The sequence below is a fragment of the Trichosurus vulpecula genome, chromosome 8 (assembly GCF_011100635.1).
Source record: "Trichosurus vulpecula isolate mTriVul1 chromosome 8, mTriVul1.pri, whole genome shotgun sequence".
Lineage (NCBI taxonomy): Eukaryota > Metazoa > Chordata > Mammalia > Diprotodontia > Phalangeridae > Trichosurus > Trichosurus vulpecula.
Window position 1 is genome coordinate 32288400 of NC_050580.1, and position 18439 is coordinate 32306838.

The following is an 18439-nucleotide window of genomic DNA, read 5'->3' on the forward strand; positions in this document are numbered from 1 at the left end:
GCCTGAGGAGGGAATACCATACGCACTCAGTTGGGTATCTTACCCCACAGGAAAGAAGGAGGAAGGAGATAAAAAAGGGGGGATGATAGAAGGGATGGCAGATAGGGGGAGGAGGTAATCAAAAGCAAACACTTTTGAAAAAGGACAGGGTCAAGGGAGAAAATTGAACAAAGGGGGATAGGATAGGAAGGAGAAAAATATGGTTAGTCTTTCACAACATGAGTATTGTGGAAGGGTTTTGCATAATGATACACATGTGGCCTATGTTGAATTGCTTGCCTTCTTAGGGAGGGTGGGTGGGGAGGGAAGAAGGGAGAGAATTTGGAACTCAAAGTTTTAAAAACAGATGTTCAAAAACAAACAAAAAAAAGTTTTTGCATGCAACTAGGGAATAAGATATACAGGCTATGGGGCATAGAAATCTATCTTGCCCTACAAGAAAGTAAGGGAAAAGGGGATGGGAAGGAGTGGGGTGACAGAAGGGAGGGCTGACTGGGGAATGGGGCAATCAGAATATATGCTATCTTGTAGTGGCGGGAGGGTAGAAATGGGGAGAAAATTTGTAATTCAAACTCTTGTGAAAATCAATGCTGAAAACTAAAAATATGGAAGGAAGGAAGGAAGACAGGAAGACACATACAAAAGATGGAAGCCGGGTTTGGGAGTGGTAGAGGATGGACACAAAGGAGTGTCTTGGTCCATAAACAGAGTCAGTGTAGTGGAAGCCCAGGAGAAGCGAAGGCTGAGATGCTTCGTCAGCATAGTTTGGTTCAGTCTCTCTGGAAGCTGTTGAGGGCAAGAGGTAAGAGAGGATCTGGGCTCAGAAGGATGGCAGGAGGGGAACAGGGAATAGGGAAGGCAGAACTACTCAACCCTATTTTTCCTCTGCTTTCTCTACCTCATCTCCAGAAGATCTTTTTTTTTTCAACCACAGCAAGTCATGGAAGACCCTGTGTTGGGTTTCCAGACCCTGACTGAAGTGAGTAGATGATGTAGGCAGTGTGCTAAGAGAAGAAACAGAGATAAAAGGGAAACAACCCCAACCCACAGGGGGCTCGCATTCTATTAAGGAAGGCAGGCTATCTAATCTACGTATATAAGCCTGTGGGGGGTGATTGGGACTGGACCTTTGATTTACTTGGGCTAGAGTTCTCCCAGGTGAGGAAACTCCCTCCAACAAAGCAGGTGGGCACCCAACTTATTGTCAGTGCTGAGAGCATTGCGTAGAGTCACACAATCAGCATGTGTCACAGGCAGGATTTGAACCCAGGTCTTCTTGGGCAGCTAGATGGTGCAATGTGTAGAGCACTGGGCCCGGAGTCAAGAAGACCTGAGTTCAAGTCCAGCCTCAGACACAGAACATACTGACAAGGAGGCTGTAAAGTACTTTGTTATCCTTAGGGCACTACATACCTAGGAGCAGCTAGGTGATGTCGGGCTAAGAATGCTGTGCTTGGAGTCTTGGGAGACCGGAGTTCATATCCTGCCTGAGATAATTGCTAACTTAGTGACCTTGGGCAAGTTTAATTTTTTCTAATTTTATTACTTCTAGCTCCAAGATTGGCTCTATATCTACCATGCTAAGCTACCTCCCAGACCCATATATAAAAGATCTTTAAAAATAGATACATGGTAATTTGGGGGGGGCAGAGAAAAGCACTAACAGTTGGGGTGATCAGGAAAGGGCCTCATGTAGAAGATAGCACTTGAGCTCAGCTTGGAAGGAAATGAGGGATACTAAGGAAGAGGTAAGGAAGGAAGTGTATTCCAGGAATGGGGCACAGCTAGAGCAAAAATGTGGAGGTGGGAGATGGGGTAGAAGAAAAGATAGAAGAAAAAATGAATTCACTTTGGTGGAATTATAGAGGATGTGAAAGGGACTAATGAGTAAGAAGGCTAGCCCAAGTTGTGATAAGCAGAGGGATTTATGTACCAAGTAGAATAATCTTCTGATTGGGAAATAGAAAACAAAAATGGTCAATAGAGAATTGAAATTTAGAGCAGAGGAAGCAGCGTTAAGAAACCTTTTTTTGGAGGAGGCAAGTGTGGATTCTGGACCTGTGAGTTAATTAATATAGGGAACTTCCCATGTGGAAATGCCCTTCACCAGTGAAGATCAGTAACTTACAGACTCTAAATGCTGCCTGGGTTACTGACACATTTTTTTTTGTGGCAGGGCAACTGGGGTTAAGTGACTTGCCCAAGGTCACACAGCTAGTACATGTGTCAAGTGTCTGAGGCCGGATTTGAACTCAGGTCCTCCTGACTCCAGGGCCAGTGCTCTACTCACTGCACCACCTAGCTGCCCCAACTGACACATTTTTTAGGCTCCCAATCCAGTACTTGCTCCATCACACTGCACTCTTCGACTGTGGGGGGAGGGAGGTGGGGAGTTGGGGGTACGTGTAGCACTACAAGAGGAAGTATGGTCTCTGGAAGCACTTTGGAGGACAGGACTCAGTTACAGTTTTCTGATGTGAGGTGGAGAGCCAACACACACTTATCATGGCTCTTTATTTCTAATCATTTTCCCAGAGCAAACACTGTCAGGGCATATTTGCATTTTCTTGCAGGATGCCAAGGAGCAGAACTACAGATTGGTAATTCTGTTAAGCACCTACTGTGTTCTAGGCACTGGCCTGGGTGTTGGGGGATGGGGGGGAGACGTGGAGATGGTCTTATTTCCTCGCCATCTTTATATAGAAAGCCGTCTTTCAGGGGATTACATCGGGGATCATCCCTTCCACATCCTTAAAGTGAACACACAAGGAATGAGAAATGAGAGTCGTGGTAAGAGCAGAAGCTCTGATGTGCGTAGCACCCACAGATGTACTCTGTGATCCCGGGGAAATTCCTGTTTTCTCTGGGACAGATTTCTCCCCTTGGACCGTATCTTTAGAGTCCAGTTTTATGGATGCCTTAGGTTTCCTACACCGCAATCATTTCCCTGTGTAAACCTCCCCCATCCTTGTGAGAGAGGGAGAGAGAGAGAGAGAGAGAGAGAGAGAGAGAGAGAGAGAGAGAGACAGAGAGAGACAGAGACAGAGAAAGAGAGAGAGAGAGAGAGAGAGAGAGAGCCTTTGCTCGTTACAAAGAAAAGCAGTCAAGGAAAATACAGACATGATTGACCTCAGACATGTGTCTGAGAGGGCATGCAGCATTACATACTAGCGGACCCTCACCTCTGTTTTATTATTTGTTCTCCGTGACTGATTCGTCATTGCTGTGAATCTGAATTCAGCAGCCTTGTAGCATTGTCTTCATTTATGTTCCATTCCATCTGAGGATCTGTTTCTATTTGAGTAGTCACTGTATATATTGTGTGTATTGTACAAATAGTGTATATGTTGTGTGTGTATATATATATATATATATACACACACACACCTTGTGTGTTGTGTATATTGTGTATATGTATTGTGTGTGTTGTGTATATTGTATATATATTGTGTTGTGTGTATTGTGTATATGTCTTGTGTGTGTTGTGTATATTATGCATATATTGTGTGTTTATATTATATATAGTGTGTGTTGTATATATTGGGTATGTTGGACATATATTGTATATGTTGTGTATATTGTACGTTTATTGTGCATACTGTGCACATATTGTGTATGTTATACATATATTGTGTATGTCGTATATATTGTACATATATTGTTGTGTTGTGCATATATTGTATATTTGTGTATATTGTATATATATTGGGTATGTTGTACATATATTGTGTATGTTGTGTATATTGTATACTTGTGTATATTGTATATATATTGTGTATGGTGTACATATCTTGTATATATTGTGCATATATTGTATATTTTGGTGTATATTCTACATGTGTTGTGTATGTTGTGTAAGTACTTTTAGTGCTGTTCTCTTGGCTTTCCATCTGTTGCTACGTCTTTCCATGTTTCCATGAGTTCCTCATAGTTGTCATTCCTTTTGGCACAGCAGTATAGACCATAATTGGTTTATCCGCTCTCTGATTGACAGGCAGGATGTTGCTACCACACAGAGTTCTGCTACAAATACTTTGCGCGTGCATACATACGCTTACATCATTGTAGACACACGTGCCGTTTCTTTCTGGCTTTGCCCTCCTTGGGCTGTATACTCGGTAGTAGGATCACTCGGTCAAAGGGCATGCCGTTTTTGGAATAATTAGATGTTGTTTTCCAGAGTGGTCGGCATGTTTCATCCTCCACCAACCTTTAGTGTGCCTGTCTTCCCAGAGCCCCTCCAACATTGACCGTTGCTATCTTCCATCATCTCTGCCAATCTGATGTACGTGGTGTGAATGTTCCGTTGTTTTGATTTGCATTTCTCTTGTTACCGACGATTTGGAATGCTTTTCGTGGGTGCCGATGGTTTGCATTAGTTCTTTTGAAAAACATCTTTTGACCATCGAGAACTGGTTTTTAGTTTTTTCATCAGCAGCCATTATGTATTACATATTATTACTTGTTGTCTCCTATTAGAATATAAGCTCTGGACTTCATTTTGTATTTTTATCCCCAGTGTCCAGCATAGTACCTGGCGTATAGTAGGTACTTAATAAGTGCTTGTGGATGAATTGAATTCCTTATTTATCTTAGACATGAGACTTTTATCAGTGGTATTTGAGCCCTCAAGGTTTTGAAAGAGGTTCGACCCTTTATATAACTTGTCTGTTGTCCTTCACAGGCTGTCCTGATCACCTGGACCAAGCGCTTTAAAGCCAGTGGTGTGGAGGGATCTGATGTGGTCCAGCTGCTCAACAAAGCAATCAAGAAACGAGGGGTAATTTCTCTTTGATATTTGATTAATTAATTACCACCATTGGAGGGGTTTCTGAAACGAGCAGAGATGTTTTCCTGGCCTTTCAGTCATAGCACTTGGGCAAGGTTGAAGGGCACAGGCAGTCTTGGGAAGCTGAGGAAGCTGAGTCCAGAAGGTCGGGCCAGTGAGTCAGACCCTTGGATGCTGAGTGTCTGACTTCTCTCAATCGGTGATCATAGATACCTGACTCTATACACTGAGAGAATAAAGGAGCTCCAGTCCCAAGGAACCCAAACTTTTTAGGGTATGGCATGTTGCAGTATACCATCTTGGGGTTTACCCAGATTAAGACCAGGCCTAGATGATTGAGTTGATGTGTTTTCCCCTCATTTGATTAGTATCCCAGGATTCAGTTTTAGTTCAAACCCCAATGAGAAGAAAACCAGCAATGGCAGTAGAGAAGGGATAGATTCTTCCAATGGTTTCTCTTCATTCTGTCTCTCCATCTGTGTGATAGCCAAGCTTCCCTGCGCTATCCCACAGCAGCACCTGAAGGTGACACCTTGTTTCTGTCCCCAGGATTATGAAGCCAACATCGTGGCTGTCGTAAATGATACCGTGGGGACGATGATGACTTGTGCCTTTGATGACCAGGAGTGCGAAGTGGGCCTGATCATTGGTAAGCTTGCCTCCCGGCCTGTCCCTGAGTTGGGGGTGGCCGCTGGCCTCTGTCTGTTGTCCTTGGGTCCTACCTCCCGGTGTTGTCTCTTCAAGGTACTGGCACCAACGCCTGCTACATGGAAGAGATGCGGCACATCGACTTGGTGGAGGGAGACGAGGGGCGCATGTGCATCAACACGGAGTGGGGGTCCTTCGGGGACGATGGCTGCATCAACGAGTTTCGCACAGAGTTTGACAAGGAGATCGACCGAGGATCCCTCAATCCTGGGAAGCAGCTGTGAGTCCCACTCCTGTTTGTGCCTGCTTTTAGCGTGCCTTTACATCGAGGTGTCAGGGCTTGGGGAGAGGAGAAGACGAGGCTGGTGGTGGCAGTCGGCAAGACCTGGGGGAAGCCCGGTGCCTCAGGCATTTACTCCCAATGGATCACACAGTGGCAGATCCCATCTCTTGGCCTCAGTTTCTCCATCTGTAAAACAGCAGCTAACATCTCTCTGTGTGTCTGTGAACCTTTATCAGATGAGGACGTGCAGGTGATAAGTATGAGAAGTGAGATTCAAATCCCACAAATTTGAGGCTGTGTTTCCACTGCCTTTTCTGTGGGTGGGGTAGATGTGTTGTTAGAATAACTGATCTGTCCCATAGATCTCTGAGGCTTCTATGACCCCATCAGAGTAACCCTGTGTGATAGGTGCTATCATATCATCCCCATATGAAGAAACTGAGGCTCATAGCTCATCTGAGCTCAGGATCACAGCTCAGAGAATGAACATTGGAAGGGACCCTACGGGCCATTTAGGCCAACCCCTTGATTTTACAGGTGAGGAAACTGAGGCCCAGAGAGGCCTGCTCAAGGTCACCCAGAGGTCGTTCTATAAGAAGTGGGTCCTGTAGCACATAAATGCCAGGTAGGATTTGAACTGTAGTCTTCCTCACACCAGGGCCAGCAGATCTGTCCATTATACCATGCCATCTTACATGTTTGCATTGGTGTGAAAACTGTTGTCCAGGTATGGGGAGGGCATCAGTCTGTGAGGCATCTTACATACTTACAAAAATATTCTCGTGGAGAGTCCTCTTGGGGCTCCCTGCTTTCTGTCCAGACAGCGTGGACGTAGAATGCCAAGATAAGACCACCACCGGTGAGCAGTATCACAATGGCTGCCCGTGCTAGGAGAATTTGGGGGTCACGGGGGTGAATAGGGAAATGGGCCCAAGCCTGGTAACTTCTTTTGGGGACTGGATCTGTGATTTCTTTGGTTTAGGGAGCTCCCTGTACACACATCAGCAATACTTCTGGCCTTGAAGTCCTGGAGTCTGATAAGTGAGCAGCCCAGGGTCACCCAGTCAGCGTTTGTCAGAGGTGGGCCTAGAACCCACTTCTTTCTGACTCCGAAGCCAGCTCTCGAGCCAGTGGTCCAGCTGCCTCTTGTGTCTTGTTAGTTAACAAGGTCGTTTTTGGATTTGTGAGCTCATGGTGGCAGAGGGAAGGATAGACGTTGATGGACTAGAGACTCTAATTCACAGTTTTGCTCACCTTCAGATGTCCTGAAGGCGACTTCTGGGCCCTCTGAGGGATGACTCATTGTCTGGGCTGGCTCTGCACAGTGGGGCCTGTGTCTGAGGTCGGCTCCCTGTTTTTACAATGATGAGGGCACTGTCCTTGTGCTGTTCCATGGGTTGCCAATTGCCAAGAGCTGGGCAGAGGGGGGTGGTGCCTTTGGCTCAGCAATCCTTGTCTGTATAGCAGAGTGGAGTGTTAAGTTGGCCATCCAGCCTCCCCTTGAAGATCTCCAGTAATGGGGAACTCACTACGTTTCAAGACTGCCCATCTTACCTTGGGGTAGCTGTAATTTGTAGGAAGCATTTCCCTATTTTAGACTGAAATCTTCCCCCGTGCAACTTCCTGGTCAGAGTTCCACTTTCTGAGGCCAAGTGGAATAAGCCTATTCCCTCTCCTACATGGCGTTCCTTAGATACTTAAAGACAGCTATCACATCCTCTCTGAGTCTTTTCTCCTTCAGGCTAAACATGCTCAGCACCTCCAACCAGTCCTCTCGTGTGGCATCATTTCCAGCTCCCTGAGAGCAGGGACCGTGTTTTTGCCCTTTTTTGTATCTACAGCGTCAGCTTAGTACAGTGCCTGGCACACAAGAATAGGCACTTAATAAACGCTCAGTGACAGACCATTCCTGTCCTCTGGTGCTCCCACCTTTCAGTCCCCTTCCTAAAATGTGACACTCCAAAGAATACTCCCTGAACTTGTGGCCCAATCAGGACAGAGGCCCCTTGTTCCGAACACTGCAACCCCTCCTTCTGCTCCACCTTATAAGACGATTTTTTGTCCCTTTCTCAGAAAGTTGACATATAAAGATTTACTAAACAGTTATTATGGGCTAGGCCCTGTGCTAAGCTGAGGGTTTAGCCACTGAGGGCCTTTGGGGTCCCCAAATCCCGGGTTCCTTACCTCAGGGGTGTCAGACCCAAACAGGGGTTGCTAATCTGTGCATAAGGATCCCTGCAGGCTGTCTGCTGACTTAATGTTAGAGGTAATATTATCTACATTTTCCGTCATTTTGTTGACTGTTTCCCCATTACATTTGTTTCCAAGTTTTGTGGACAAGACTGCCTCTGCCTGAGGACATGTCTTGAACACCATGGGAGCAGCGTGGCATTGAGGAGAGAACCCCAGATTTGGAGCCAGGAGACCTGAGCTCAAGTTCCTAGCTCTGTGACCTCAGGCGAATCACTTGATTTTCTTGGGACTCAGATCCCTCTACTGAAAAATGGGGAAGGTGGTACTTATCCTGCCTCCTTAGAGGCCTGTTGTGAGCGTCCTGCGAGGTAGCAGCTCAGTGGGGTGGTGCAGAGTCAACAAGACTCGAGTTCAGATCCAGCCGCAGACACCTGCCCGCTGAGTGACCCTGGGCGAATCACTTAACCTCTGGCAGCATCTGGGGATAATATGGGGTCGTGGTGAGGATGAAACGAGATGCTTCTTGTTGAAGGTATCTTGTAAGACTTAAGGCACCGTAGAAATGCTGGCTGTTAGGATGAAAGCGCTTTGTCAGCTTCAAAGTTAGAGTCATGACTGGAGTTTCCACAGATCCTCACAACTCTGAAGTAGGTGCTTATTCATCGCCCCATTTAACAGATGGGGAAACTGAGGCCCAGAGAGATTAAGGAATCTGCTGGTGGTCCCACCACCTAGGAAGTAGCCAGAGGCAAGATTTCTCCCAGCTCCCAAGCATCCTGCGCTCTGTAGAGTCAGCTTTTGTCCGGGTCGCCACATTACCATTCGGCATTTCCAAATTTCTACTCCTGCTCTTGCCGGTTAGGTCCACGAGTTAGAACTCAGCAGTTAGAACCGGGGCTTCCTTTACGCTTATCCCCCGGTAAACATTTAATCGTAAGTATTTCAATAATAGCTATTTAAAATATTTCTAAAAAAATAAAGTACTTCTCCTAGGGCTAAGGACCAGACCATCATTGGTATAGCAGACTCCCTGCGCCAGTAGGGGATCATCATAATATGTTGAATACCGTTAAACTAAGTAGCATTAGTGAGAAACAGAAGCAAAGCAAGATCCCCACCCCTCTCGTCATCCAAGCGGGCCCTCGCTGAATGATGCTGGAGGATGTGGAAGCACTTGCTTCTTTCTCCTTCTTGGATAAGAGGATGTCCGGGCTGGGGTCTCCCATGAATGCTGAGGCTAATACTTCTCACTACCCTCAGTCCTCTGGGATGTGGCTACACACGCCCATCGGCAGGTGAGACTGTGCCGAGCTTTGCCAGGGCATCTTTCTGCCAGGGGGAGAGAGACACAAGCCTTGGGGCTGGCATGCCCTGAGGGAAGATTGTACCTGTTTTAATTCTTTAAATTTTACGACATTTTTGTGGACATTTTAGAAGACAGGACATCATTTAGAGCATTTAGTCTAACTCCTCTTGTTTGATGTGGTTTTAATGCACCACCCTTTGGACTAATGAATCTAGTGAATGAAGGTAGGATTCTCCCCATTTTGCAATGATTAAACTGAGGTTAAATGCCCAGAGAGGTTAAGCAACCCGCCCGTAGTCACACAGTTACTAAGTATCAGAGGTGGGATGTCCACCAGCTCTTCTGATTCTGCGTCCAAGGTGAATGGGGGGGTGGTGCAGGGCAGGGCCGTGGCCCAGGTTGGCACGGTGATTGTTTCCATGAGAAAGGATCCGGGTCCCGGCCAGAACCGTGGCTTCGTCCTCAGGGCTTACCCAGGCAAGCCCATTCCTGCGGCGAGAGGGAACAATGCGAGTTGTGTTCCCACAGTGCCAGGTGTTGACAGAACGGGAGAGGGCAGCTGCCAGGCAGGTCTGAGCCTCTCCCCCTGGGGACCGGCTCTGACGATGGAGCCTGCTGTAGGTTTATTCCATCGCTCCGTGTGCCTGGGGTCTGTCTGAGCACTCCACAGCTCAAACTGTTCACCTGCCAGGCACTCCCCTCTTGAGAAAGCAATGCTGGTCCCCACTTGCCAGGGGCACGGGGCCTGAGCTCCACTGCCTTGACATTCCAGGCTCTTTCTCGATGGGCCTCTTCCTGCCAGTCCAGCCTCTTTCCTCTCCCTGCCCCCTCTTCTTGCTTCACTCCAGTCCTTTGCATATTGAAAAGCGCTGGACCCAGGTTCTAATCCTCCCTCTACCCCTGGGTGACCCTGAGTGCCTCGTGTTTTCCCATCTTGTCCAACAGGATTGGATAGGGATGATTCCCTGGCCTTCTTTCCCTCACCAGTGAGGCCCTAATAAGGAAATGATTGTGAATTGCTTTTAGAAAGCACTGGGCAGTATGAAAAATAGCCTATCTAATGGATAGAGAGCTAGCCTCAGGCAGGAGGACCTGGGTTCAAATCCTGCTTCTGAAGCATCCTGGCTGTGTGGCCCTGGGCTTGAAGACACGGCCTCCCCCCATCTCTCAATTCGAGGTTGAACGTCCCCATTTCTTTCCACCGAGTCTCCTATGACATGAACTTGAGGGTCTTCAGCATCCTGGTCTCTTCCCCTAAAAGTCCTCTCCATCCTTATCGTCGTCCCTAAAATGAGTTACAGAATGGAGCACAATATTCTAGATCTGATCCGGCCAGGGCAGAAGATGGCAGGACTCTCACTTCCCTATGAATCCACAAGCGTTTATTAAATACCTTCTGTGTGCCTGTCACTGTGCTCGCTGCTAGGGATACCAGTACACAGAATGAAATAATCGGGGCAGCCAGGTGGCGCAGTGAGTAGAGCACCAGCCCTGGAGTCAGGAGGACCTGAGTTCAAATTCGGCCTCAGCTGTGTGACCTTGGGCAAGTCACTTAACCCCTTGCCCTGCCTTTCCCCCTCCAAAAAAAAAACTAATTCGAGAATGAAATAATCCCTGATCTCAGTGAGCACGGATTTTAAAGGGGGAGATGACACAGACCTAGGCAATCTGGGGTGTGTCAATACGTGGACCCATCTGGGATCTCTTACCAGCCTGCATAGTCCTCCCTGGCCAGTGTTTGGCCATGCCCTCTCCCAAGTTAACCCAGGGGATTGATGACTTCCCACTTTCTCACAGAGAGGTGATAGACTCAACGCAGAATGAAGTACACATTTTTGGCTATGACCAGTATGGAAATTTGTTTTGATTGACTATGCTTATTCGTTGCAAGGATTTTTCCCCCTCTTTTTCTTATTTTTTCATTGGGGATGGGGGAGATGAGAGGTAGAGAAAATAGATTTTTGTTCATAGACAAAATTTAAATTTTTTTAAGCCTATGGAGGGGTGTCTATTCAGTGTGCTGTCTGCCTGTCTCTAGATCTCTTGATACTGTGTGGATAGATACCTGTAAGGAATATCCATTACCCCTTACTCTTGCCCAATGGCAGGCCCATTTTTTTTTCCCTTTCCATATCTCCTTGGCATTTCTTCATCCATAATGAATTCCAGCCTTTTCCCACCCATGATGCTCCCCTCTATATTCTTTGGGTGACTCACAACTTGAATTCTTTGGAGACTGGAAGGATCTAATGACCCACAGCCAGGTAGCATCACCAGAAGAATACTGTCAAAAAGAGGCGCCTTTGTTTCAAGGGAGAGCTTGGGGTTGTTGCAAGTCCTACTCATTTTCTCAAAGATTACCCTGCCCATTGTTCTCTTCCGTCCAGTGTTGGGCTTAGCTTGTTGCACAATGAGCTTTTGTTCAGAATGGGTGTGCTGACAGAGGAGCTCTGTGGGGTGGCCATCCCACCGAATGTTGCAGTCTGGATTACAGGCGCTCTTCCACTTGTCTTTTCCTGCACATGTGTCTGGGCTAAATCACATTGAGTTCAACTTCGTTCTGCTTGACCCCTCAGGGAAGAACCAGGAGCAATGGGTGGAAGTTACAGAAGAGCAGATTTAGGCTAGATCTCAGGGAACACTTCCTAACAATTAGAACTATCTGGAAGGGGAGTGGACTACCTTAAATGTCCATGGTTCTACTTTAATGGAGCAACACCTGTAAGATACATGTTCTGCAGTCCTAGCGAAGATGAGACTTGGTTGCCCTGATTGTTCGAGATCCCTACGGGATTGGCCTCCTCCAGCAGTATAGCCATGAGCTGTCCAGGCACAGTTCAGCACAGAGGCTGGCCTGGTCCCTACAATTTTCTAGTTAGAGAATCCTTTGAGGTTTGCTCTTTATTCTCTGCTTCAAGATCTGTGCCTCAGAATAACTAATCTTGGTTCCAGAGTACAAGTGTTGAGTGTCGGTCACTAAGTGATTATTAGTCATCTGCTATATGCCAGGATTCAGCTAGGCACTGGGGATATAAAGGCAAAAAAAAAAAGAAATAATCCCTGACCTCAAGGGGCTTACATTCCATTGGGGTGACAACATATTTATAAAATATAAATGTAATAGATACAAGGTGTTTTGGGGTTGTGTTTTTGGAAGGGGGAGAGGGTACTAGTAACTGAGAGTATAATAAAGGCTTCATGCATTTTTAAAAATTAAAATCATTTAAAAAATTTTTTTGTTTTCTTTTTTGCTTTATAAGCATTTTCCTTACCTCTTCCTTACAATGAAAAAAAAGAAAAACTCAAAGCCTTATGACAAATACGCATAGTCAAGCAAAACAGATTCTCCCATTGGCCAAACATGTATGTCTCATTTTGCACCTGTAGCCCATTTCCTCTTGACATCAGGAGGTAGGTGGCGTATTTCATTGTCGGTCTTCTTGAGTTGTGGTTGTTCATTGGAGAGATGAAAGTTTTTAAATCTTGTTAAAGGTTTCATATAGAAGGTGGCGCTTGAGCTGAGTTTTCAAGGAAACTAGAAATTCTCAGAGGCAGAGATTAGGGGAAGTGTGTTCTAGTTCCAAGGCACAGGGAATGGAATGCTGTGTGTCAGGAACAATAAAGGCCTGATTGACTAGTTCATAGAGTATGTGAAAGAGAATAATATATACCAAGGAAAGGCAGGGACAGTCTGTAAAGAGCAGAAATGCTGAACAGGAGTTTCTGTTTGCTCCTAGAGGAAATAGGGAGCCAGTTGAGTGAGCCAAATGAGAGTACCACCTTTTTGTATTTGTCATGACCACCACACAGGGTCTGGCCTAACAAATATTGGTCCCACAGGCTCCATGTCCAGTTCCATGGCGCCATCTTTTTTTTTTCTTGGTATCATCTCTGTGTAACCTGAGCCTCTTGTGTTTTCCTCTTCACAGGTTCGAGAAGATGGTCAGCGGCTTGTACATGGGGGAGCTCGTCAGACTGATTATTGTGAAGATGGCCAAGGGGGGCCTCCTGTTTGAGGGGCACATCACGCCCGAGCTGCTCACCAAAGGGAAATTTGAAACCAAGAATGTGTCTGCCATTGAGAAGTAGGTGGCTCCTTTCTTTTCACGGCTGACTCTGCCATCCCGGAGCACTCCAGCATTGTGTTGGACAACAGGAGGGTGGGAATAATAGGAAGCTTCTCCTGTGGACCATCTCTTGCTTCCTGGCCTTGTAACATTTTCTCCAAGAGATGGTCTTGTCTCCAGTCAGTCTGTGAACCTTAGGAAAGGGAGGATTAAGGTTCTTTCTAGAATAGAATGGGTCCTTTCTCCTGGTTAGTCTGTTCTCCACTGGTCCATTCTGAAGGTACCCTGGATTGGCCACAGCATCCAAATCACAGTGCCACTAGAAACCTCAATTAGATTCAAAGCCTTCCTTTACCAAACCCTGAAAGGATGGGTTGGGGAGGGACGGGAAGAGTGCTGACATCAGCCATGCGAGTGATGAGCCAGAAAGCAGATGGTTTGGGTGATGGAGCAAGGATTAAAAATTCCCACGACTAAGATTCTTGTGGATTTCCCTCCAGAATTTCCTTAAGTGACTTGTTCAAAGCTCAACACAGAGGGAGCTATGATTCTGGCTTTAAGCATTTTGCCTGGCAACCCAGCAGCTGCTTCTGAGTATTAAATAAGAAACCCAGGGATTCACTCTTCTTGTGTCCTGTGTTTGCTAGTCAAGTGTCTCCTCCCTTGAGGGCAAAGCCCAGTGGAGGTTTTAAGAGTCTAAAGGCCCTGAAAATTAGATATTGATGAGCCAGAGGGCAGCTGGAGCCTGGGGTCCACAGACTGCACTCCCTCCTGAGGGATCTGTAGATAGATTTTGGCGGGGGGGAGGTGGCTATGAATTTGGTTGTTGTTTTAGCTTGTTAATAACTATTTCAGTACAATTGATTTCCTTTGTAATCCTATGTATTTTATTTGATGCAATTAAAAACATTCTAAGAAGAGTTCCATAGGCTTTACTAGATTGTCAAAAAAAGGAGTCTATAATCCAAAAGAACCCCAATTCTTTAGGATAACACCAAGGATGGTGACTGGCCTTGAGTCCGGTAATACCAGATTCAGTTAAGTTTTTGAAAGATTGGCAACAGAAAGAGAGAGTGGACTTATGCTTCTTGGCCCTAAGGGTGGGCAGCAGTAGAATACTGGGGAGAAAATTGTAAGTTTGGGTTTGAGATCAGGAAAAAGTTGCTAACAAGGAGAGCTAACCCAGAATGGAGTGGGCTGTCTTGGGCCCTCATTGGAGGCCTTCAAGCAGAGGCTGCCTAACCACTTGTCATGGGTGAGGTTGAGACCAGATGAAGGCAGAGGCTGGACCAGGTGGCCTCTGAGGTTCTGAACTCTTCTATCAGTACAGGGGATACCAAGTGGACATTGGAATATCACTGGAATTTGGGGGTGGGTGGTCCACACTAGAACACCTGCTTTCATCAGTAACTGAAACTTTTGCTTTGGATAGGATGAGGAGCTTCCCTTTCATGCTCTCTAGGGAATGGGCGTGGCTATGTGCCAGTCTAGATGGCCTCTGACGTCCCTGTTAGATGATAATAATGGGGGTGGGCCAAGATCTGAAGACTGAGGTTAGGCATCTTTGTGGTTAGAGAATTCGATTCAATAAGCATTTATTAAACACCTGCTATAGGCCAGGCACTATGCTAGGAGCTGGAAATATAATACCAAGTGAGATGGTCCTTACCCTCGATGAGGTTACATTTTATAGGGAGAGAAAAGACTGGGTGCAGATGAAATAGCTCTGAATTACTGCGATTTATGTCTTGGTCCCTCCCCATGTCTTGAGTTTGCTTCGCTTCTGCTTTCTCCTCTGTAAAGGAAGAGGATTCGATTATGTGACCTCTAATCCGAAAAATCCTAAAATCGGAACTTTTTTGCATTCTGTACCCCTTTGGCAGTCTGGTGAAGCCTACAGACCTTCTCAGAATAACATGTTTAAATGCACAAGATAAACCATATAAGACTACAGAGGAAATTGATTATATTGAAATAAAGAAGTAATTATTTTCCCCCATCCAAGTTCATGGACCTTTTGAAATCTATCCACAGACCCCTCCAGGGTCCTTGCACCCCAGGAGAAGAACCCCTACTACAGTTTATCAGTTAGTAATTCCTCATGGCTGGTCGTGCTACTTCTTTGCTCCAGCAATATGACCCAGTGAACATAGGGCTTTCCATCATCCTGCATGGTAGGTCTTCCTCATGGCCCTATCAGACTCTCGATTTTGTTGTTGAGCCGTTTCAGTTGTGTCTGACTCATAAAGACCCCATTTGGGATTTTCTTGGCAGAGACACCGGGGTGGTTTGCTGTTTCCTTCTCCAGGTCATTTTACAGATAAGGAAACTGAGGCAATCAGGGTTAAGTGACTTGCCCAGGGTCACACAGCTAGTGTCTGAGACCAGATTTGATCTCATGAAGATGAGTCTTCCTGACTCCGAGCCTGGGGTGCTCTGTCCACTGCGCCATGCAATTACCCATTCCATGGTCGCTCACCTGTGTCTGGCTCTGGGTAGTTTGTGACCCTGCCCTTCATACACCCTAATGTGGCTCTCTCACCTTACAGAACTAAGGAAGGCCTCCAAAGAGCCCAAGAAATCCTGACCAACCTCGGCTTGGACCCATCTCCTGAAGATTGCATCTCTGTCCAGCATGTGTGCGCCATTGTCTCACATCGATCAGCCAATTTGGTGGCTGCCATGTTGGCTGGCATCTTGTCTCGCCTGAAAGAAAACAAGGGTGTGTCTCGGCTTCGTACCACTGTTGGTGTTGATGGGACGCTTTACAAGTTTCATCCACAGTGAGTCTTCCATCTCTGTAATTAACGCCTGATGTGCCAATCATTGCTTATAGATTAACTGACTGAGTGATCGATTGGACGATCTGTAACTAATGCCTGATCTGCCAAGCATTGCTTATAGATTAACTGACTGAGTGATCGATTGGACGATCTGTAACTAATGCCTGATCTGCCAAACACTGCTTATAGATTAACTGATTGAGTGATCGATTGGATGATCTGTAACTAATGCCTGATCTGCCAAACACTGCTTATAGATTAACTGACTGAGTGATCGATTGGGCGATCTGTAACTAACGCCTGATATACCAAGCATTGCTTATAGATTAACTGACTGAGTGATCGATTGGACGATCTGTAACTAACGCCTGATATACCAAGCATTGCTTATAGATTAACTGACTGAGTGATCGATTGGACAATCTGTAACTAATGCCTGATCTGCCAAACACTGCTTATAGATTAACTGACTGAGTGATCGATTGGACGATCTGTAACTAACGCCTGATATACCAAGCATTGCTTATAGATTAACTGACTGAGTGATCGATTGGACGATCTGTAACTAATGCCTGATATACCAAGCATTGCTTATAGATTAACTGACTGAGTGATCAATTGGTTGATTAGGCAGTCAGGCAGAACCTGAGGCCGAGGGGAGATCTGATGACAGTTTGGTCAGCACTAGCCCCAACAGATGTGAGATTGCAGAATATACTCAGGTTAGAAAACTAACTCATGGAGAGGTTTCGCTATATAGCCATTGGTTGAAAGGACTGGGTATGTTGAGGTGAGAAGATTAGGTCTGTCCTGTCGAGTAGAAATTAGGCTTTTAGGAATACAGAATGATAGACAACAGAATTGTTAGAGCTAGAAGGATCTAGAAAAGCTCTAGTCCCATCTCTCTCCCCCTCCCACCCCTTTTCTTGGGAAGCAACCCAAGTGAAGTGACTTGCCCAGGGCCACATAGCTAGTAAATGTCAGATCGGATTTGAACTCAGGTCCTCCTGACTCCAGGACCAGTACTCTATCCACTGCCCCACCCTATTTTTTACAGAATGGGAAACTGAGGCCCAGCCAGGTGATGTGATTAGACCAGGGGTCAGAGCCAAGATTCAAACCTGGTGTTCTTTTCACCAGCTCATGCTTCCCTCCTTCGCCCAAGAGGGCAGAAGTAGGAGCAGTGAGTGAAATTGGAAAAGGGCCAGATTTAAGCAGATTTAAGCAAAGCTTTCCCAGCTATTCCAACATAGAGTGGGATCCCTTGGGAGGTAGTGAGCTCCCCTTCACCTGGAGGTCTTTAATTCAAGTCTAAATGAATTAATCATATGTAAAGTTATTTTTAATGTGAATGCTAGCTCTTACCGTTATTATAATTAATTGTTGTTATTATTATTGAAAACAAAAGGGAAAAACAGATTGGAGGAATTTTTTTCCAGGGATGAGCTAGACCTGAGGGTTACAAGGTCTTGGGAAGGATGGCAGAATGTGCTATGCAGGGACCTCCCAGGTCCTTGAGGAAGAGTCCATTTTCTCAAGGGAGCTTGGATTCAGGCATCTGAGTCTCCACCCTAAGGTCCTCCTGAGCCCTGCCTCTTTATGGCCCTTATGGGCTTCTGTCTGCCTTCCCTCTTGTTTTTCCATGATGATGGTGGTGATAGTGATGGTGGTGGTGGTGGTGGTGGTGGTGATGGTGCTGCTGCACTGGAAGGTTTGTAAAGCACTTTACATATATATGGTTAATTCATTTTGATCCACAAAAGGTCTTACCAGTTATTTCCAGTTTCTAGAAATAGAGGGTAGACAGCATTTGTATGTCCTAAAGTCCTCTGCCAGTCCATGGTTCATTTCCTTCATGGCTTCTTTCCCACCCACCCCCAATCCTCCTTACCACCTCCTTCTGTCCTCAACAAATAATTATGATAGCCTATGTTTTTATACAAAGTTCGTTACGTACATGTTGTTGTTGAGTCTCTCCAGTTATATCCAACTCTCCATGACCCCATATGGGGTTTTCTTGGCAGAGATACTGGAGGGCTTTGTCATTTCCTTCTTCGGCTCATTTGACAGATGAGGAAACTGAGGCAAACAGGGTTAAGTTACTTGCCCAGGGTCACACAGCTAGCGTCTGAGGTTACATTTGAACTCGGGTCCTTCTGACTCCAGGATCAGCTGCTGTCTCATTATTCCACCACACACCATCTCATTTAGTCCTCAGGCCACTGTGCAAAGCAAATACTTGTTATAGGTCTTAATTTACTCATTTTATAGCTGAGAGGAAATTGCAATTCAGAGTTCAGTGCTTTGCCCGTGGCACTCAGGTGAGATGCTGAGTTAATTAAAGTAACTTCTGGTTTTGTCCTGGTAATC

General features: G+C 46.0%; 1 protein-coding gene across 2 annotated transcripts in view; it reads left to right on the top strand.

Annotated features, from left to right (window-relative positions):
• The window catches only part of HK1 (hexokinase 1), a 97312-nt gene that overhangs the window by 58650 nt on the left and 20223 nt on the right, over positions 1 to 18439 (top strand). For both annotated transcript variants that reach the window (XM_036735079.1, XM_036735080.1), the window contains exons 5-9: positions 4685 to 4780; positions 5339 to 5438; positions 5534 to 5717; positions 13149 to 13304; positions 15836 to 16069. In XM_036735079.1, coding sequence (XP_036590974.1) covers positions 4685 to 4780; positions 5339 to 5438; positions 5534 to 5717; positions 13149 to 13304; positions 15836 to 16069 — 770 coding nt within the window. The remainder of the gene's footprint in view (positions 1 to 4684; positions 4781 to 5338; positions 5439 to 5533; positions 5718 to 13148; positions 13305 to 15835; positions 16070 to 18439) is intronic.